The sequence below is a fragment of the Abrus precatorius genome, unplaced genomic scaffold (assembly GCF_003935025.1).
Source record: "Abrus precatorius isolate BTA unplaced genomic scaffold, Abrus_2018 Scaffold9, whole genome shotgun sequence".
In the NCBI taxonomy this organism is placed as follows: Eukaryota; Viridiplantae; Streptophyta; class Magnoliopsida; order Fabales; family Fabaceae; genus Abrus; species Abrus precatorius.
In genome coordinates, this window is record NW_020874439.1 from 21,586,046 (window position 1) to 21,609,256 (window position 23,211).

At 31.6% G+C, this 23,211-nt stretch overlaps 3 protein-coding genes across 3 annotated transcripts; all 3 read right to left on the reverse strand.

Moving 5' to 3' along the window:
• Window positions 1–1,219: 1,219 nt before the first annotated feature.
• Window positions 1,220–4,329, reverse strand: LOC113851437 (probable leucine-rich repeat receptor-like protein kinase At1g35710). The gene is made up of 2 exons (XM_027481920.1): window positions 3,828–4,329; window positions 1,220–3,700 (listed from the first exon to the last, which is right to left on the reverse strand). The coding sequence occupies exons 1-2, from the start codon at window positions 4,207–4,209 to the stop codon at window positions 1,947–1,949; spliced, it is 2,136 nt and encodes a 711-aa protein (XP_027337721.1). The 5' UTR covers window positions 4,210–4,329; the 3' UTR covers window positions 1,220–1,946.
• Window positions 1,481–1,894, reverse strand: LOC113850993 (MDIS1-interacting receptor like kinase 2-like). Its single transcript, XM_027481492.1, has one exon. It carries the CDS (start codon window positions 1,892–1,894, stop codon window positions 1,481–1,483), a length of 414 nt encoding a protein of 137 aa, XP_027337293.1.
• Window positions 4,330–18,934: 14,605 nt separating the features above from the next.
• LOC113850994 (probable leucine-rich repeat receptor-like protein kinase At1g35710) lies at window positions 18,935–21,768 on the reverse strand. Its single transcript, XM_027481493.1, has 3 exons — window positions 21,381–21,768; window positions 19,460–21,271; window positions 18,935–19,341 (listed from the first exon to the last, which is right to left on the reverse strand). The coding sequence occupies exons 1-3, from the start codon at window positions 21,766–21,768 to the stop codon at window positions 18,935–18,937; spliced, it is 2,607 nt and encodes an 868-aa protein (XP_027337294.1).
• Window positions 21,769–23,211: the final 1,443 nt, after the last annotated feature.

Genomic DNA, 23,211 nt, shown 5'->3' on the forward strand with positions numbered 1-23,211 from the left:
CTCAAAACTGCAAAAAAGGTGATTAGATATGTCAAAGGCACTTGCAATTTTGGCATCAAGTTCAATGGACTGAAGAATTTAAGCTAACAGGTTTCTCAGATAGTGATTAGGGTGACTCAATTGATGATATGAGGAGTACCTCAGGGTACTGTTTTAGCTTTGGATCAGGTGTTTTTTCATGGAGCTCGAAGAAACAAAAAACTGTTGCACAATCTATAGCAAAAGCTGAATTTGTTGCCGCTACAGCTGTTGTTAACCAAGCCTTGTGATTGAGGAAAATTTTAATTGATCTTAACATGGGACAAAAGGAAAGCACAGAAGTTTTTGTTGACAACCAAGCTGCAATAGCTATTTCCTATAATCCTGTCTTTCATGGAAAAACCAAGCATTTCAACATTAAGTTGTTCTTCTTAAGGGAGGTACAAAGAGATGGAGTTGTTGTTCTTGTTTATTGCAAAACTGAAAACTAAGTTGCAGATTTGTTCACCAAGCCACTTCCAGTAAGCAAGTTTGAGTTCTTAAGACCGAAGATTGGAGTTTGCAGTTCCAAAATCAAGGAGTGTTACATATTTGTTTTTGAACTGCATGTGGCATTTTATTTGTTTTATCTGTTATTCTTTCAGTGGTTGAATAAGTCTTTCCAGTCAAAGTAGCTGTTCCTAAACTTTAGGAGATAGTATTTGAGTTTTATCTTAGTTTTTTTGTTACTGCAAGCATTATAAATGTATTGCAATTGGCAGCCGAATAAAGAAGAATTTCCACGATTTATTTCATTTCAATTTATATATTCTTCCTCTTTCAGTATTTTATTTCCTCTGTTTTTGCTACTGCCTTTATTCCTTAAACACAAGAAGACGTCTCACTATCTGCCTCAGCAGGATTGAATTATGTGGATGATATGTGTAGTTTGGACAAAAGAAAAATTAATATTTAATAATAACACAGCTGCACTACATTTGAATCTTTCTATACATTGTACACGTAAGGACTTCGAGCACAATCAGTAAATTTGGTGGGGACAGTTTGATAAAGTTCCCGTTGAAGCCAAGGAGACCATTATTGCAGTGCGTGGACACCCAATTCAAATATGCAAATGGGTGTCCTGTTACTAATTAGTTTTAACTTTCTTGAATTGAATGCTTTTCTATTAGTGATGTCAATGTTGAAGACAAGCTAAAATTCTTGAATTGGCACTTGTGGATATATCGAACTAGGTGAACTCTTAACGTATGCCTTAGTGTATTGGTCAAATATTATAAGCTGTGGTGAGTGTTCATATTGGTAAACACTTAATTCCACCTCAATTGAGAATCAATAACAATGAAGGCTAACACATGGCTTCTAAAATAAAAAGATAACGGTGAACTAAATAGCCTTAGAAATTATAAATGAAAATCAAGGGACAAGATTAGTAAGCAGCAACTTTCTTGAATTTAACTAATTGAGGAAACTGGTCACAAGAAGGCAACTTTCTTGAATATTAGCTTTCTTGTTGAAAATTTCCCTTTTGATACTCAGATGAAAGAAGATGAATCCCTTTAGTCATCAACTGATGCATCGAAACATCATAGAAGGGAAAAGGCATTGGCTGTTTGGAGTCGCAAAGTTTCTGAGCCACTTGCTGTATTGATGGCCTGGAGTTTGGTTTGGGAAGCAGGCATGGCAGTGCTAGTGTTGCCACTAGAAGTATTTCATCAACAACTTTTGAATTTGAAGGAAGAGGAAGACGAGGATCCAAGAGATCCTTGAACAACATATTTTGAGTAGATGAATTTGACAGAGACGATATTAGCTCTTCAGGATGCCTTCCCATTAATGTTTCTAGTGTTACCACTCCAAAACTATAAACATCGCATTTTTCTGTCACAGTCAATGTATAAGCAAGCTCTGTCATGAACCAAGAAACTAAAAAAGTTAGCTCAACTTCTCATACTACATAATTAAATTTATTCAGTGAAGTCATAAATAGATTTTCTTATTTTAGAAATAAAAATAAAACCTTCACCTAGGGCAACATATCCACATGTGCCAACTACTAGGGTTTGATTTGAAGAGTCGGGATCAAGAAATCTAGCTGTGCCAAAGTCGGAGACAAAAGCCTCCAACTGAGAGTTCAATAAAACATTGCTACTTGTAACATCTCTGTGTAGAATGGGTGGGGTACAATCATGATGCAGGTAGGACAAAGCATGTGCCATTCCCCTAATGATATTCACCCTCTCGCTCCAATTTAATTCCATAGCTTCCATGTCATTATTCAAGGCATAAAATAAGCTACCACTTTCCATGTATTGATAGATTAGAAACATGCACCGATTGTGGAGGCAAAAGCCATGAAGGTTCACAATGTTTTTGTGGCGTATTTCTGTTAGCATCTTGACCTCGTTCCGAAAACTCTTGTCAAATGATGGATTTTCAGATTCCATTTGGTGAAGTTTCTTCAATGCAACAATTTTGCCACTTGGCAATTGTGCTCTATAAACACTGCCATATGCACCTGTTCCAATGCAGTACTTGATGTGAAAGTCCTCAGTGGCTTCAATGATGTCTTCAAATGCAATTTTACCATCATAGTTCCATACAGAAAACAAGTCCCCACTCTTTGCTAATCTTCCTTCAAATTTGGTTCTAGACATGCATCTTGCGAAATATAATGCTAGAAGAATTGCAAAAGGAATAGTCAAGATGATAGGAAGAACAAACACAATGGTAGGCTTAGCTTCACTGGTTCGATAATTGGTTTGGATGGAAGGATAACAAGATGTAAAATCGGGTGGGTTGTAACTATTTAGTGAGTTTTTTGGGAAAGAACAATAATCAGGTATGTTTGACTTCACATCAAGGTCCTGTGAAAAGTCAAAAGAATTGTATGAAAGGTTTATATATGATAGAGTAGCAAGTGCCTTATTTAGTTTACCTGTGAGATTGTTATAACTAAGATCCAACCTATCTAGTATGGAATTCATGGCTAAAAGAGAAGGAATCTTGCCAATAAGAAAATTGTGGCTTAGGTCAAGGTTATTTACACAACCAATTTGGCCAGTTATGCTTCCATTTAGCAAATTATAACTTACATCAATCGTTGCAATAGAGGGACATTTCATAGTTTTAAATGGGATCGAACCACATAACTGATTTGAAGAGAGATATAAAGAATGCATTTTGTCCATTTGAAAAAGTTTGGGAGGTATTAAACCAAAGATCTTATTATGTGAAAGATGTAAAGTGTCTAAATTGGACAAATTTCCTAGTTCTTCAGGTATGTGACCTTGTATTTGGTTATGTTCAAGGAAGAGATGTGTCAAATTCTCCAATCGACCCAAAGTAGGAGGAATTGAACCGGTAAGTAAATTTTTTGAGAGATATAATATTTGCAAACTTTTTAAATTTCCAAATTCTCCCGGTATGGGACCTTGAATATGGTTATAATCAAGAAGAAGAATTTGTAAATTCTCTAATTGACCCAGAGTAGAAGGAAGTGAACCAGAGATTGAATTGTTTGAGACATATAATGCCGTCAGTTGTGTCAAATTCCCAAGTTCAATTGGTATGGTGCCTTCAAGTTGGTTGAAAGAAAGAAGGAGAAAGGTCAAATTCACCAATTGACTCAAAGTAGAAGGGATTGAACCCGTTAGCGAATTATTATAGAGAGACAAGCCACACAAACGTGTCAAATTCCCTAACTCTACTGGTATTGAACCTGCAATTTGGTTATTAAAAGCAAGGAAAAAATCATCAGATTCTCCGTTTGACCAAATTTAGAAAAGATAATGCAACTAAGAGAATCGCTAGATTTGAAAGTGCTCTAGGCAGCACTAGCAGCTTACCTTGAAGATGATTATTGGTTATGTAAAGAAATTCAAGCTTTGTAAGTGTGCTTATTTCTGTAGGGATGCTTCCTCTAAGTCCCATTCCATATAGATCTAGAGTCACTAAATTGGGGAAGGCAGTGACTTTCAACTTCCCAATCTCCAGCATTTCTTGTGAAGGAGGAATACTTAACTCCAATGCAAAAATATCTGTAACGCTTCCAGCTTCATTGCATTTAATACCTTCCCAATCACAATGGTTTGAGATATTTGGGTGATGATTCCACCAACCCGTTTGGAGCAAAGCCCGTTTTTCTTTATTCATATTTGAAAGTGCAATGCTTGTGGACATGATCATGAGCATGGCAGAGATAAGTGTCACTGCCACTAAACTGCCCATACTTTTTTAGATTCAATTTAACGGTGGCTATGGCTAATGATGGAATACAGATATTGGCACTGGGTGTGGGAATTGCCATGTATAACAACATGTGTTCCCAGTTTCCTATCAACTTCTTGCTTCGATCGAGTGACGCGGTTTTGCGCTAAGAAATAACGAAGTGATTGGTTAAAGTGGTGGAAGATTGAAAAAAGGTGTGAGGTGCTTATTACGTGTTGGAATGTCAACGAGAAAGTGCATTGATGAGTTGAATCTTGACTTTGACCGATATGTTAAGTTATTTGCTATGCTCCTCCCAAGTCCTGAGTCCTAACTCATTTTCATTTCAATAATGGTCCACACTTCTTTGCATTGCATTGAAATCTTTATGTGAGCACTTTCACATTTTATCCAATGTGGGGAGAATCAGTTTGATCAAGTTCCTGTTGATGTTGAAGCCTGGTAGCTAAAATCATGAATTGGCACTTATGGCCCATTGGTACGCCGTGAACTCTGATAAATAAGCAGGGGTACCATGATACTTTTAAATAAACTTGTTTTAACCAACTTTTATTAGAAAACTATAAAATTATGAGTCAAAAGTCTTTAAATTAAGAGTGAAATTTATATAATTATTTTTGTTTTTATAAATTTTAGTCAATAATAAAAAATATGTTAACAAAAGTGAATTAGAGAGTGTGTTATTAATATTTTTTTAGTTGATTAGTTAAATATAAATGTGAGCAATTTGCAATAGTGTTATTAATCAAATTTAAGATCTCTAAATGACTTTTTGTAGCACTACCTTTCTCTTTTACTCTTTTTTATATGATGGTTTTCATTAAAATATATGATTTTAAAAAACAAATAAAAATAAATTGTTAAAAGTAGTTAAAATAGTATTATTATTTTTTTGTTATTAAAAGAAGATATTTGGCCCAAAACACAAACAAACTATAAAAAGACTCCCGATGTCCCAATGCCAAGAACATCAAAGACACAAAAAAGAATGTAAGAGGGAGGAGGTTTCATCAAAATAAGAAAAATATAGGGACTCTATTAGGTCTAATTTAGTTAACTATGTTAATATATTAGTTTTTAAACTCAATTGTAATATCTTAAATTTATTCTTAATCAAATTTAAATTATATTTTTCATATCAATTATTATAAGAAGTTGAAAAATGTTTAATAATAAAGAGAACATACATAAAAATAATAATAAATACTTTTAAAGTTTTGTAAATGATCTTATATTTAAGATCAATAAAAATTTTGAAGGAGATCTTATAAAAAATTTGAGGTAAGAAAAGTATTTACTCACATTTTTACATCACCAAATGTTACAACCAAGTACTCATTAACTTGCCCCTCACTCCATTCTGATAAATGCAAAGCAAAAGAAAACTGGATTTCCACATAAAAAACATCAAATAAGGTATAAATTCATGAGATTGATTGGATATAAAACACAACATACTAAATTTACTTATTGTTAAATGTTAATACATGGAACTTAGACATCGTACAGAATAATTTTGGATATAATAGCACTAATGATCTAAATACCCAATTACTTAGCAGAAAGTATCCAGCACTAGAAATGTTAAAAAAAAAATTATCACAAGCTATAAACACTTAACAGTCTATAGCCAATTAGCTCAAGACAGTGCATAGAGAATATTTCTTGTTTTGGTGAAAAATTATCTTTTGTTTTATTAATATGTAAATACAGTAAATTAAAAATATTGATATATAAATATATTAATTAGAGCATAATATTGTGATTGCATAAATATAATAATTAGGATTGTAACATCACAATTTCGTTGATTGTTGTACACTACTATAAATTTAGACCTTTTGATCAAATGTAATACATAAATAATATTCAATTTCTTATTTTTCCAAGTGTGCATTCCTATTTAAGTAGGAGAAATTATTACAGAAGAGTAGAGTTAAAAAATCAGGAATCCGGCAAACAGAGAGAGCTCCCCCAGCCCTCTGCAAATATGACCAAAAAAGCTCTAAACCCACAAAAGACCCAGCTTGGTGACAGTGAAATTTTTTTTACCTTTCTGGTACAGTTTGACCAGCAACTCTTGGACACCAGGATCTTCAAATATCACACTAACAATTTGATGTACAGCTTCCTGTAACCAAGAAAATTCAAATTGTCAGAAGTCAATCTCTTCGAAGCAACATATTAATCAAAACAGTGATCACAATGAGTGAATGAATTGACATGAACATAACAAGCAGGTATTTTAATAAGTTCCATCATAAAAGATCTTCAAAATATTTATATTATGGATCCAATTTTTCTTTTCCGTTTTGCAGTGTGAATCTATGGGCCATGTTCATAATTGGATATAAAAGCAATACGGTGCACATATTTGACAGCCAAGTCAACTACAGTGTCAGGAAATATAAAAGGTTCACCAAGAATAAAATATAATGGAAGGATAGAAAATTTGTTTGTTAATGAACAAGCCTGTCAAAGGTTGTTAATGGATGACAATTAGCTTAAATGGATAAACCAAACAAGGGATAGTAATAATGAGTGTATTTGGAAGGTACGAGTTACCATTAAATGGAGTAAAGTGCTAGGAAATATTAATTTTAAATTTCTTTTGGTGAACAAATCAAGTTAATCAAACAACAATACATTGTCTATCTACAGGTCAGCATATATATATGAGGCATTGTATAGTATATGCTACAATTTGGTGCATTTGGTTGGAGATTAGACTAGTTATTTTTAAGAATTTTTCTTTGGCATATCACTTGATTTGGAATCAAGATCGGGCTTTTGGTGTCTAATTGCAATAGGTGTGAAGTACATGACCGTTTTAATGGGTTTTCAGCAACACAAATCTGGAAGTGAGCCTTGGTGCTTTGATAATACAACCTTGTCAGCGGCAAAACAGCTTCTCCATTTGTGAGGGTAAAATAAGATTTATCATTCTTTTGAAGAATCAACATACGATTCTTTGAAATCCTTTAGTTTAAATGCATTTAGATTTAGTGGAAGAGGATTATGCAAATGTACAAGCAGGTTTACTAAATGTAAGCATTTAATAAGTGTAGGCAACATATTATTTATACAAATAGATCATTTACTTGCTTTTTATAAAACTAGTTTAATTTTTATACAAATAAAAATTATAAGTCATATATGACACACATGATTATTTTTATAAAATACAAGTCATAAATAACATATACAACTTGTTATGATAAAATTGTATTTGATGTAGAAATATATCTATATGAAAGATATTTGTTATTAAAAAGAAACTCTATTGATGAGAAAAGAATAAAAAAATTACAAAGAATAATTCTTTTATTAATTTTTTATTTTAGTATTCTCTAAATATTAAATTCTCTTTTATTTTCACTCTATCTGTTTCTTTTGTATTCAATTCTACATGTGCACCTAATTATATTACAATGCATGTTAAACATGGTAATAAAATGGTTTATATTAAATGGTTTATACAAACTACTAAATATGGTAATAAAATTAAACTCATATATAACAAATCAATCTCACCTTAACTTGAGTTTCATAAACCATTTAACTTCACCTTCTAGCGATGTTACTCTGTTAACTTCTAATGTGAACTAGTACCTGTAATACCAACTAAATCTAAACAATGTTTAAAATTTACTAATGGAAAAGTTTTGGTCATCACGTCTATTAGATTATCTGAAGTAACAATCTTCTCTATCAACATATCATCTCGTGTTGTGACATCACAGATGAAATACATTTTGACACTTATGATACATCTAGTTTTTGATTAAGTGAATTTCCGTTTAATAAAAAAAAAAAACACTGTAATATCCTTCTAACATGTACCAAGATCACTAATAAGACTTTTAAGTTATAAATCTTCGTTCACTGCTTTTGTAGTTGACAACGCAATAGTGAACTGTAAAGTCACAAGCCAACCAATAGCACTATCTCCAAGTGTGAAAATATAACCAGTCAAGGACCTCCTACAGTCAAAATCACCAACATAATCTAAATTACAAAATCCAATAATATGACTATAAACGTTATTCATTCCTATGTTAAATATTGATCTGGTGTCAATTGAACCCTTCCAATATTTGAAAATCTACTTTACACCTAGTGAATAAGCCTTCACTAAATTAGCTATACAACAACTAACTACTCTCACTACATGTGCAATATCTAGTCTTCTACAAACCATAACATATATCAAACTTTCAATTGCATTAGAGTAAGACACTGATGAGTCATTAACTCATATAGAAAATTAAAGATTTTTTTGACATATTTCATTGAATTAAAATTATAAGTTAATGCAAATAATTGAAAAATTCAATGGAATGTTGTAATTGCTAGAAAATTGATGAATCATTCATATATTGATGGCTGGCATTTGAATTTTGAAGGGATTAGAAGAAAAAATGGTACTTAGAATTGAAGAGAAGATTTGAATCATTATAAGACACATTTATGGAGACACAAACTTCTAATTGTGGGGACACGAAGTTGACAAAACATATAAAAGCAAAATTTTTTGAAAAAAAAAAGACTTTTTGTCTTTCATTTTTTCTTACGTTTGAGGGCACAAAAATTTAAGTTTTCATACAGTTCTCTAGGGGAATGTCAGCTAGGGCATTTCTTTCTTTCTTGATATAGGATTTTTATGGGAATTTAGGTTACACTCCTTTTTCCCTAGTTTTTGTAATGGAACAGTAGTTTCTCTCATTTCACTTATTTGCTATAAGCTTTTTCTGTGAACATGAAAATCTTTTCTGTAATATATTTTAGTTTCAGTTTATTTACTTCCATTATGTCTAGCTAAATTCTTGGGGTTGAGTCTTTTACTCATTACAATGAACTAAGCATTGAATATAACTCAATATACAAGCTTTAATCTAACATTTTGATTCTGAACTTAATGCCTCTCTGTTTTATGTGAATGAAATTGATGAAAAGGAGCTCATGGCTGAAAAGTTGTGAACTTTCTTGGACTGAGATTAAAATGCTTGTTATAAATTATCTAGGAATAGAAGATTATAATGATGTAGTCATTTGGATTTTAATCTTAATGTTGAACGTTTTTTATTTTATCTAAGGGATTAGGAAACTAAATACGTTTTAGAACCAATCAACCAAGAAATTGGGGTTGGGTATTTTAGAAACCTGATCATTAGATTGAGTTGTATTTTAAGTTATACATATATTTTTATGTAAAGAGAAAAGAATAAGGGATTCTAAACTCAACCTACTTTTTAATTATTTTTAAACCCACTTCCAGTAATTTAGGCAATTACATTCTATAGTTATTTTGATTATTATTCCATGTTTTAGTTTTTAAGTTTATGCTCATTTATCAATTTCAATTCTAGCATTCTTAATTCAGTTCTTACAATTTTGCATATATTTAATTTTTTTTTTTTTCTGTTTATACTCTATTTTTAGTGATCCAACTAGTGTTATTTTTGTGGTTTGGTAATTAACATTAATTCCTGTGGACAATAAATCTATTTTATTACTTCAACGATTTGGTGCACTTGCCAAAAAGTTATTAGACACTCTAGACATGATGAAAATCTTTTTTTCTATTCCAAAATTGGATTCGAAAAGAGACAAAATTTCCAATTTCGAATTATACAGAGGAAAAGGCAAAAGAAAGTGAGAAAAAAGAGGAGGACGACAAAAAAAAATGCAAAAAAAATGTACAGAAAACTATTTCTCCTCTTTTATTTGTGGTGACATTTTTGTACATAACTTAAAATAAATTGCAAAAGGTGTACTAACTACTTTTGTATTGTGATTTCTATCTCAATATAGCTTTTTTAATATAAAAACAATCTTTCAGCTTTTTATCTCGTATGATCTCCATGCCTAGGATTCTTTTTAATAAACATAAATCCTTCATCTCAAATTCATCACTTAACTACACCTTCACTTTATTAATCTGAGTTAGGTACTTACATGTGATTAACATATCTTTAGCGTAAAGAAGTAGGTAAATATTGTAGTTGTTAGATAATTTCTTATGATAAACACAATTATCATACTCACTTCTTGTATACTTAATGTTAGTCATAAATAAGTCAAATCATTTATATCATTGCCTAGGTGATTGCTTCAACCCATACAAAGACTTTTTTAACAAACACACATGATCTTGTTTTCCAAGCACAACAAACTCTTTTGGTTGTTGCATGTAAATACTTTCCTCCAAATGACCATGGAGAAAGATCATCTTTAATTTATTTGTTCTAACTCCAAAACATACATACACATCAAAGCAAGAAGCACTCAAACTATGCTTCACAATAGAAGAAAAATTTTATTAAAGTCAATACCTTGTCTTTGTGTAAAGCCTTTTACTACAAGTCTTGCTTTGAACTTTTTTTTTTCCATCTTTCTTCTTAAATACTCAGTTGTAACTCACAATTTTCCAACCAATTGGTTTCTAAACAAGCTCTCAAGTTTGATTTTTATGGAGTGATTCAAGCTCTTCTTTCATGGCACTAATCCATTTTGATGCTTCATCACAATTAATTGCCTCATGAAATGAACTAGGTTATGCTTCGTTGATGCTTTTTGCCATATTGAATGCAAAAGCAACAAAGTCACCAAATTTTTTGGTGCTTTATTTGTCTTCTTAGTCTATCTCTAGCTAATATATACTCAAGCTCTATTATTGTAACTTCATTATGTGTCTCCTCTAGGTTTTATTCATTAAGATATTTAATTTCAAGCTTTGCTAACACCATGAATTTCAACTTTATTATCATGATCCTCACGTGATATTTGAATAAAGCATGTCTTTCTCATCAAAAGTCATAGCTTATTAATCATGAGCTTTGATTCCTTAGGGTCCCACAATCTGTACCCTTTTATGCCATCTTAATAATCTAAAAATAAGCATTTCTTAACTCTTGGCTCCAGTTTCACATCATTAACATGAGCATAAGCTGAACACCTAAATACATGCATAATTGAATAATTTGCTATAGAGTCTGACTATATTTCCTCTAGGGTCTTGCAATCAATAGCTATAGAAGGTGACATATTCACCAAGTAGCTTATAGTATTAACTACCTCTGTCCAAAATTGCTTCGACCTCTGCCCAAAATTGCTTAGACAAACCTACATTTGAGAGCTTGCAACAAGCTTTCTCAAGAAATGTTTTGTTCATTCATTCTACTATGCCATTTGTTGTGGTGTATGTCTCACGGTTCTATGGCGAAATTTTTTTTTCATGTATGCAAAACTCATTAAACTACTTGTTGTGAAATTTTAACTCATTATCTATCTGGAGTTTTTTGACCTTCTTCGTCTATTTCTCCACTAGAGATTTCCATTGCTTGAACTTGAGGAAAACACCATTCTTCTGTTACAAGACATAAATTCAATTTTTTTGTGAATATAGTCATAAATGAAAGTTAACATATACCTTGCTCTACCATGGGAAGGAGCACTTGATGGACCCCACAAGTCTGAATGAAAATAATTAAGTTTCTCCTGTTCTGCAAACTCCAGTTTTAAATTCACTCTACATTATTTTTTATAAACACAATGCTCACAAAATCTAGCTTTCTAGAGTTGTCCACCAAGCAAGTCTTTCTTGTTAAGTTCATCAATTTGATACTATGTAAGATATATAGTTCATTCTTCAACTTTCCCTTCATAGCTATTAAAACACCTCTAGAAATTCTTTAGACTCTACCTTTAGCCAGATATGAACAACTAAGATATATAGTCCAAAATTGCTCAAGGAAATTAAATTCTTGTGGAGTTTATGCACATACCTCACTTCAATTAATATTCTCACAATATCATCAATCATCTTAATTTGTATTGTACCTTTACCAACTATGCTACAAGCACCATCATTCTCCATCATAACTTTGCATGCTCAACCTCTTGGAACTTGACAAACCAATCTCTATTAAGTGTCATATTGAAAGTACATGGTGAATAAAAAATCTACTCATCATCATTGATATTAGATAAGACAAAGAGAACATTTCCACCTTCTAATTCTTCTGAGACCATAACTACTTCACTAAACTCTGAAGTACTTGCTTTATCTTTCTTGAGCTTTAGGCAATTTTTTTTCCAATTTCCTTCTTTTTTACAGTTGTGTCATTTATTATTCTTATTTCTATTACATGACGTTGATTGTTTTCTTTGGAAATTTTTCTTCTTTTTTTTCGCTCTTCCTTTTACCATTAAACTCTCACTTGAGCTAGTACCACTATATGAATCAGTGATTCTACTTTTCAATTTTTAAGATTGTAAGTTTGGTTTTACTTCTTCCATCGACTGTGAATTTCTACAAAAAATTATTGTGTATATGAAGTTTTCATAAGCTCTAGGCAAATAACTAAAAATAAGAATAGTTTGGTCCTTGTCATCCATTATAACATCATTCTTTTTCAAACTAAGAACAATTTAGTTAAAATTATCAATATATTTATGAATGGACTCACCTTAATGCATTGCATGATATATAATTGTTTCTTCAAATAGAGATGATTATGGAGAGACTTTGTCATGCGCCGATTTTAAATCTTTGTCCAAAGCTTGTTTGTAGTCTTTTTCATTATATTATATTATGCACCCTTTTCATTATCACATTCTTTTGTGCAATTGTAAGCTTAGTTGGTAACTTAGTTTCTCCTTCTAACGTCAACTCACATTCTTGTTGCGTAAGAAGTTATTTTTGTCAGTAAATTTTTCAACGTCAAACTTCATAGATGTCATAACTTTGATACCACTTTGTTATGGTAAAATCATATTTGACGTAGAAATATAATTATAAGAAAGATAATTAGTATAAGAAGAATCTCTATTAATAAGAAAAGAATAAAAAAATGCAAAAAGAAATTCTCTTATGAGTTCTTGATCCATGCAAAAGCACTCTCTAAGGATTAAATTTTCTTTTATTTTCACAATCTATTTTTTTTTTTGGTGGTAAAATGTAAAAATTATTTGAAGCCATACATTATGATATACATCAACTACTAAATATATTAATAAAATTAAAGCATACATAACATAAATTATTATATATTTTATTTAAAACTAACGTATTTATATGTAAAAGTTAATAAAAAAATGCAATAAACTCTTATTTATATTTTAAAGTTTTGTTTATCATTTTTCAATTTTTTTTCTATGTTTGGCACATGTTCCCATTTTTTTTTTTACTAAAAATAACTAACAATATTTCCAACATTAGAAGCAACGTTATTGTCTATGATGTATTTTTTTTTAAAAAGTACGATACACTGTAAAAAAAATAACATCATTGTTAGTATTTAACTATAAATTAATTATCCATACAATAAAAGATGATAATAATAATAATAATAATAATAATAATAATAATAATAATAGTAATAGTAATAATTATAATAAATAAATAAGAAAAAATTATCCTCTGTCCTTAGTATTAAGAATAATCAACTAAAAGTCATAATTCTTTTATTACAAAAGAAAATATTTATCATACTGAAAATAAAAAAATGTCATATATATTATTTTTTTCAATAAAAATTACTATAGTTTGATACTTAAACACAACTCTAAAAAGTTGAAGTTAAGAAAACTGATAATTAAAATACCAATACCACTCTATCATGTCATTTGGTAAAAAAAAATTCTTCTAATACAACATAAATAAGTACACAAATAATTTAAATAAGTATAATTTGATAACTTTAACTGTGAAAGAGTATATAGTTGCAATAATTGAAAGAGTGTATATATTAATTTTAAACAAAATATATAAGTCATCTACGTCCTATACGACTTATATATATTTTTTCAAAAAAATTGTCACTAATTGCATAATAATTTAAAATTTACAACAAACATATAATTTTAAAATGAAATTATACAAGTTGGGTAAAAAGGCCTATTTACTAGTTCATTATGAAACAATAAAAATTGACGTTAAGGAAATATTTATCCTATAAAAAAATTTGTGCGAGTTTTCCAAGAAAGAGTTGAGCCACATATATCACTAGAAAAAATGTTACACAACGGAAATAATGGTTTTCAAATACAGATACATGATATGACTATCCCTGCAGGTAGATCAAGCTCAGTTTCACGAAAGGATGTTAAAGATTCTTCACCTAGTGCTGCTTAGTGTTATTGTGAAGCATATTTACTCTCTGGTACAAGAATTGATAGCTTCAAAATAATATAGCAGAGTGAAGAAAAGGGAATAAAAGAAACAGAAATAACTGTGTAAACTCTGATTTTTCTTCAATGCTTTCGCCTTTTACTAAAGAATAATATCGTGTGCACACTGCATTCAGTGGCATTTGTTAATTTTATAAGATCCTTTCTCTGTTGGGAGAGACCAACCAAAAAGTTAAGTTTTTAAGGAAGGCTCAACTTTTAGGCACCTTTAATCATTTTAATGTTTCTCTGCACTACTCTTTATTTTGAAGCTGCTTTGAAATAGGATTTAATTGTGTTATAATTAACAGCATTTTACTATTAACTCATTTTAAGAATCAGTTATTGTATTATCCTTTTTCTATCAAATTATGAACTTAATGTGTGATATTATTTACCCATGGAATAATTGAGGTAGACTCCTTTGTGTACAAGGTTTATAATCAGCGACTGTACATTGTCTCATGCTATTACTTACAGCTCTTTGTGGTAAACCTACTTGTACATTTAGATTTAGTGGAAGAGGATTAAGCAAATAAACTGTAGTTATAAAAGCTTCAACACGGAATTACTAGTCAATGAGCATGCTAAGGAGTGTTCCATTTCATGTATTCCATTTGGACTTTCATTTTCCTGATATAATAAGACTTGTGGTATTATAATGATATATAGGAAAGCAAAATTGATGGTAAATCTTTTTCCCTTTGTTAAAATGTCTCCCATTGGTTAGAAATAAAGTCATAATACTCCTTATATGTGCTTGGGTAGTCTTCCTCCTATTTGCACCAATTTTTATTTACTTTTCAATCCTAATTATACAATTACTACTAGTTATATTTTTCCAATTCCTTTTTGAATCGAATTATTACATGTCGTGCTTTATTACTCCGATCATGGTTTTCTTTGTTTTGTCAGATTTAATCTTTTTGGGCCGGGTACGTATATTGTAATTAAAATGGATGAGATGCATTTATTCTTATGTAAATGCTCTGAAATTTTGAAGTATTCTATTTCTATCTTTCAGATTGAAAAGCTTACATCTTTTTGTTATGCATTTATTCCCTCGTAGAACTTGCAAAGCTAGAGGTGTGATCTAGTGTAGTTGATATGTCTCATCTTGCATCGCTGCTATAATTTTGTAATTGAACTTGATGACATTTCATGTGTGAGCTAGATTCCTTGATATTTAGTTCTATAGTTTTATGCAACTGAATGCCCAAATTTTCATTATAGGTTAACTTGTGCCATTAAATATTTATTCTAATCTAGATAGATTGTCCTATGACTAAATATTAAAAGTTTAAATTCTGATTTTAAAGCTTCTATGAAACTTGTGTTAATATTAAACAATTCTTTCAAAGCTTTGAACGTATAGCTGAAGAGAAGCATTACAATGAACTAATTTGTGAGTATGAGTCCCGACATAAGCTACCAATGTTAAGATATGAGATGTCTCCCATCTTGATACAAATGGAAAAAATTTACACTCATCCTATATTCACCCTTTTCCAACAAGAATTTACTTCATTATTAGCATGTTGCATTTCAAAGAGGATTGAATCTCTTCCTATATTTGAATATGTCATCACTACATTCAGTCAAGAGAAATCATGCAGAGTATCATTTGATAATGTCTCAAAATCAATTTCTTGCACCTGTAAAAAATTTGAAACATTTAGTATGCTTTGTTCCCATGCATTGAAGGTATTTGAAGCAAATGATGTCAAGGCTATTCCTGAAAAATATATCCTTAAGAGATGGACAAAGAAAGGTCGTTCTAGCATTATAAACAATTTCATACGAAGAGAGATTGAGGGGGATCCAAAAGTTGCTACTACACGACGATACAAACAACTTGCTTCTAAAATGATTAGACTTGCATCAGAGGTATCTAGTTCAGAAGAATACTCGACATTAGTGGATGAATGTTTAAATGTTGTGTGTTATCAAATAATCACACCTTCAATTACAAACATAACATGTTGACAGTTACACTGACAATAATACATCTATGTCGATGATCAATGATGGTACAATCCCAAAAGGTTTCAAGCACTGACCAAGCTTAAAGAGGAATACATATAAATGATTCAAAAGTTGGGTTGAACTACAAGGAAAAAGGAAAAGAAATGTGATAAAGAGAGGTCAATCACAAAACCAACATGCTAAGGTACATATATCAATTGATTTACCAATGCATTAATTTCAATTTTGATTCCTTATTAACCATTTCTGCTTATTTGATAAATATTTTCGGAATATCAACCCAGTCCTCCTTCCGAACCTTGTGACATGCATTGTTCAGCACCTCCATCTTATCATCCTCCTCAAGCTTTGAACAACCAATTCAGTTTCACTACATTATTGACCGTAAGTTTATTAAATTTCAAAATGAAAATTTAATTCTTTCTCTCACTTCGTTGTATAATTTTTTTGACGGATTTATGTTTTTTTTCAAGAACCTTTAGATGACATAACTTGTTCAATCCTTGACTAATAATTAAAAGTTATTGTATCTTAATCATTTTTTTTTTTTTTGCCAAAAATAATTATGTAAAGGACAAATGTATTTTGTTTTCAGAAGTGGTGTATCCATGTTTATCAATTTAAGTTGTTATTTTTCAGTTTTCCTGCATATTCGCTTAAGCCCTCCAATACTCACTTAAGCTCAAAAATTTCGCTTAAGCTAGTATCAGTTCGCTTTAGCCATTCTGTAATAGCATAAGCTCGTTTATTAGTCCAAAAGAACATTTTCTCTGCACTATTTTTATGCAATTTTCGCTCAAGTTAAAGCATATCCGCTTAAGCTATTGGCTCATCCGCTTAAGCCAAGCCACAAACGCTTAAGCGAAAGTATAATCCTAGGAGGTGTGCTCTCTGTCTTTTTAGGCTCAAGCCATTATGGTAGCGCTTAAGCCCATCATTACTCGCTTAAGCCTTAAAAATGTGCGCTTAAGCCCATAATTCACCAGCTTAAGCCAAATCAAGCACGCTTAAGCCAGTTTGTAATCTTGGGAGGTAGGCTCTCTGTTATTTTTTGCCTAAGCACGTATATTTTAGCTTAAGCGCATCAAACACTCGCTTTAGTTCATTATCTCGCTCCATACATATAGTACTCGCTTAAGCCTTCATTCGCTTAAGCTAGGGCATAGGAACTTAAGCGAAAATTGTAAAATTCGCTTAAGCCTTGTCAAATTGGCTTAAGCGAATGAAGAACTGCACGTGCAGTTTCCTTGTCAACTGCACTAGATCCGTATCGTTGTAAGAGCTACATTTTATCTTCTAAATAACGACAGTAGATCCTAAACAAATAAGAGAGAAACAATGAATTCTCATGCTTTGAATTATATAATGTAACTGACATTTCTCCGCTAGACAAAACCTTTTAATTTAGCTGATTGAGAAATAATAATTAATTGCAATGTTAAATAGGTTGCATCCGAATTTGCTCTATCTAGTCTTTTTACTATTGGTTTGGTTAGTGTCCATTGGTTTTCCTAAATAGCACTTTCACCTTCATTACATGTGATATCACCCCACTTTCTTCCTCAATCAGTTCATGCCTTGTTGCTCCTCCTCCTAACCCATTGTCATTCCAATCAATAATCAACATAGGTCTCAAGTTAGAGTCCCAGGTATGTAATAGCGTTAAATGTTTTGAGAAAAAGTTTTGTCATGTGTTGTGATCTATCTAATTTTGTCTATGGTCCCATAGTCGGTCTAAGCCCAAATAAGGGAGGAGGGTTGTATTACGCATTTATCAGCTAACGTAAAACTTGTCTAAACCTTTTTATGTAAATCAATCACGATAATATTATGCTCGAGTTAGGACATTACTTGAAAGTAGGGCGTTCAATGGCTGAAGTACAATGTCAAACAAGCTAAAGCCGCTACATCAATGCCCGAAAGTAATGTTAAATAAGTAAGGGTCCTCACATTTGACTTAGACGAATGGAGATTAAAAAGTTAGTCTAGAAACACATGTATAAACACCTAGTAGAAGAGGGTAGCTAAAATGCACAAAGGTAGAATGTGTTTTAAAACTTTACATACATGCAATAATTAAAAATTAGACAAGTTATCAAAAGACAAGAAATGAGATAAGAAAAGTAGTAAGTGAAGCAATTCTAAGACTTTTGAAGAATTCTATCAAGATCTACAGACAAAGTACGGTGAAATAAAAATTTAAAAACATGACAAAAGTAGAGAAAGAAAATATAGAGATTTAAATCAAATTAAATATATTAAGGATGAAGAAGAAGAAAATTTTATTTTGAATTAAGATATCAAAAGACATGTGGGAGAAACATTTTTATGACCTTTTTAAGGATGGACAATCTACAAATGGAATTAGAGCATGATTAGAAGTGCAAGAAAATCTAAATGTGGAATATTACCATAGGATTCTGAGTTGGAGAAGTAAAAGAAACTCTTAAAATGATGGATAATGCAAAGCAGTTGTCCCACATAATATCATTATTGAAGTTTGGAAAAGTCAAATGTGTTTTAAAACTTAGGACAATGGATAATGTGTTTTGAAACTTATTGAATATTAGTTTTCTTGTTGAAAATTTCCCTTTTGATACTCAGATGAAAGAAGATGAATCCCTTTAGTCATCAACTGAAGGATGGAAACTTCATAGAGAGGAAAAGGCATTGGATGTTTGGAGTCACAAAGTTGCTGAGCCACTTGCTGCATCGATGGCCTGGAATTTGGTTTGGGAAGCAAGCATGGCAGTGCTAGTGTTGCCACAAGAAGTATTTCATCAGCAACTTTTGAATTTGAAGGAAGAGGAAGACGAGGATCCAAGAGATCCTTGAACAACATATTTTGAGTAGATGAATTTGACAGAGACGATATTAGCTCTTCAGGATGCCTTCCCATTAATGTTTCTAGTGTTACCACTCCAAAACTATAAACATCGCATTTTTCTGTCACAGTCAATGTATAAGCAAGCTCTGTCATGAACCAAGAAACTAAAAAAGTTAGCTCAACTTCTCATACTACATAATTAAATTTATTCAGTGAAGTCATAAATAGATTTTCTTATTTTAGAAATAAAAATAAAACCTTCACCTGGGGCAACATATCCACATGTGCCAACTACTAGGGTTTGATTTGAAGAGTCGGGATCAAGAAATCTAGCTGTGCCAAAGTCGGAGACAAAAGCCTCCAACTGAGAGTTCAATAAAACATTGCTACTTGTAACATCTCTGTGTAGAATGGGTGGGGTACAATCATGATGCAGGTAGGACAAAGCATGTGCCATTCCCCTAATGATATTCACCCTCTTGCTCCAATTTAATTCCATAGCTTCCATGTCATTATTCAAGGCATAAAATAAGCTACCACTTTCCATGTATTGATAGATTAGAAACATGCACCGATTGTGGAGGCAAAAGCCATGAAGGTTCACAATGTTTTTGTGGCGTATTTCTGTTAGCATCTTGACCTCGTTCCGAAAACTCTTGTCAAATGATGGGTTTTCAGATTCCATTTGGTGAAGTTTCTTCAATGCAACAATTTTGCCACTTGGCAATTGTGCTCTATAAACACTGCCATATGCACCTGTTCCAATGCAGTACTTGATGTGAAAGTCCTCAGTGGCTTCAATGATGTCTTCAAATGCAATTTTACCATCATAGTTCCATATAGAAAACAAGTCTCCATTTTTTTTTGTCCTTCCTTCCAGTTTGGTCTTAGACATACATCTTTTGAAGTATAACAATGGAAGAAATACAAAAAAGATGATGCAAATAATAGGAAGAACAATCATGATGATAAACTTAGCTTTACTTGTTTGTGAATTGGTTTGTGGGTCAGCTTGACATGATGTGAAATTTGGTGGGTTGTAACTAAATAGTGAGTTTTTTGGGAAAGAACAGTAGTCTTGGGAAAAGTCAAAAGAATTGTATGAAAGATTTAGGTATGATAGCCTAGCAAGTTCCTTGGGTAGTTTACCTGTGAGATTATTATAACTAAGATCCAATCTATCCAACACAGATTTCATTCCCCTGAGTGATGGAATCTCACCACTGAGAAAATTGTGGCTAAGATTAAGGTTATTGACACAACTAAGTTGGGAACTGATGCTGCCGTTTAAAATGTTAAAGCTTAAATCTAATGTTGTCAAAGAGGGACAAATCAAATTCTCTATTGGGAGTGAGCCACATAACTGATTTGATGAAAGAAATAGAGAATGCATGTTGGGCATTTGAAAAATATTTGGAGGTATTAAACCAGAGATCTTATTATGCGAAAGATGTAAAGTGTCTAAATTGGACAAATTTCCTAGTTCTTCAGGTATGTGTCCTTCTATTTGGTTAGAACGAAGAAAGAGAAGTGTCAAATTCTTCAATTGACCCAAAGTAGAAGGGATTGAACCAGTGAGTAAATTGTATGAGAGATCTACTAACCATAGACTTTTTAAATTCCCTAATTCCATTGGTATTGGACCTTCAATGTGGTTAGAATCAAGGCGAAGATAGGTCAAATTCGCTAATAAACCCAAAGTATACGGAATTGAACCAGTAAGTGAATTGTGTGAGAGATATAGATACCTCAAATGTGTCAAATTCCCTATTTCCGCAGGGATGGGACCTGTAAGTTGGTTTGAATCAAGGTAGAGATGTATTAAATTCTTCAATTTACCCAATGTAGAAGGGATTGAACCGGCAAGTGAATTATTAAAGGCAGATAATGTGATCAATTGTGTCAGATTCCCTAGTTCTATTGGAATAGGACCTTCAATTTGGTTTGAATAAAGGTAGAGAGAGGTTAAATTCTTCAATTGACCCAATGTGGAAGGGATTGAACCGGAAAGGGAATTATTGGAGAGAGACAATTCCTTCAAACGTGTCAAATTGGCAAGTTGGAGGGGTATAGGACCTGCAATGTGGTGGAAAAAGGAAGGAAGAGATGTATGTATGAGACTGTGCAACCAATTGAATGTAAAAGAGATAACTCAACACCACTAAACATTAGGCCTAGAGCTTACCACGAAGGCGATTGTTGGACAGGTAAAGAAATTCAAGCTTTGTAAGTCTGCTTATTTCTGTAGGGATGCTTCCTCTGAGTCTCATTCCGTATAGATCTAGAGTGACTAAATTCGTGAAGGCAGTGACGTTCAACTTCTCAATCTCCAGCATCTCTTGTGAAGGAGGAATACTTAAGTCCAATCCATAAATCTCTGTAACACTTCCATCTTCACTGCATGTGATACCCTTCCAATCACAATGGTTTGAGATATTTCGGTAATGACTCCACCAACCCGTTTGGAGCAGAGCGTGTTTTTCTTTATTTATATTGGAAAGTGCCGTGCAAGTGGGCATTAGCATGATCATGAGCATGGCAGAGATAAGTGTCACTGCCACTAAACTGCCCATAGTTATCGATTTAGATTCAATTAAGCAGTGGATATGGCTAATGATGGAATATAAGTGGCAGTGCCATATATAACAGTAGATGTTCATGTGCAGAATGTGTTCCCAATTTTCTATCAACTTCTTGCTTAAAGTGAAGCGGTTTTGGACAATAAAATAATTAAGGTGTATTGCATTTGGATGAAAGTCTTAACTTATTTTCATTCCACGCACTTCACAGTTCACAGTTGCAGACTCAGTTAGTGTGAACAAGCTCAAGGTGCCCATCTTTGAATGTCTCTCTGTCCCCAGCCACCATCCAAAGTTGTTCCAAATTCCTATAAACTTTAGGAATAAATTATGAAATAATTGGTTAAAGTGGAGGAAGAATGAATAAAGGGGTGTTGCATTGTGGAATGTCTTTGTGGGTTGGCTGTTGACTTTGATTGATGTGCTAAGTTATTTGCCACGTTTCTCTTAAGTCTAATTCATTTTCATTTCAATAAGGATCCACACCTGCATTGCATTGAAATATTTATATACACCACCCTTACATGAGCACTTCACAGTTGGTCAATTTTGTGTAGAACAGTTATTTTGATCAAGTTCCTGTTGAAGTCCCCAATTCCATTATTTCAACGTGTACACTTCAAATATGCAAATGGGTCCCACTTATATTCTATTCATCTATCTCATTTTTAGATGTTACTTAATATCGATTATCAGAGATACTCACTTTGAATTCATCCCATCCAATATTTTTTGTAGTTCAAAATGAATTGATTGTTTTGGTTTTTTCCGTCAATTTTTTATTTTTATTTTTTAGATGACTGAGTACGTGAATCAATTGATATGAAATTGTTTCAACTTAATATGTAATTTCAAGTTTAAGTCATTAAATATAAATGTGTTAAATACTATAAAAAAAAGAATTTTGTGTTTTGTCACTCATGATAGTCCTATTCAATTTAAATATAATTGTTCTAAAAGATATATTTTCGTAGAAGTATTTATACAAGGATAGAATAGAAATATTAATATAAATTAATATTTGTGGTTTTGTTTCTTTTAGTTTAATTGTGATGAGAATTCAAATTTAAATCAAATTAAAATTAAAATAATTATTTTTTAAATTTTTTATTTTTAAGATAAGTTTAACAATTTAAATCCGTTTTAAAAACTTATGCTAATGATTAGTTTTATCAATTACTATGATAAAATAATTTAATTTTATTACAGGATTTTGTTAATTTTAGTCTTTAAGGTTGGGTTTAAGCATTCTCATTAATAAAAAAAAATTATAAAAAAAGTACACAATTATTATATTGAAGTTATAAAAATACAATAAATATTTTTTAATAAATTTTTATTATTATTAGTTGTTTATCCTCAACTCTTAGATTAACAAAACCCTTTATTAAAATATCTTTATCAAAAGTGTTAAAAGTTATTGATCAGTAAAAATTA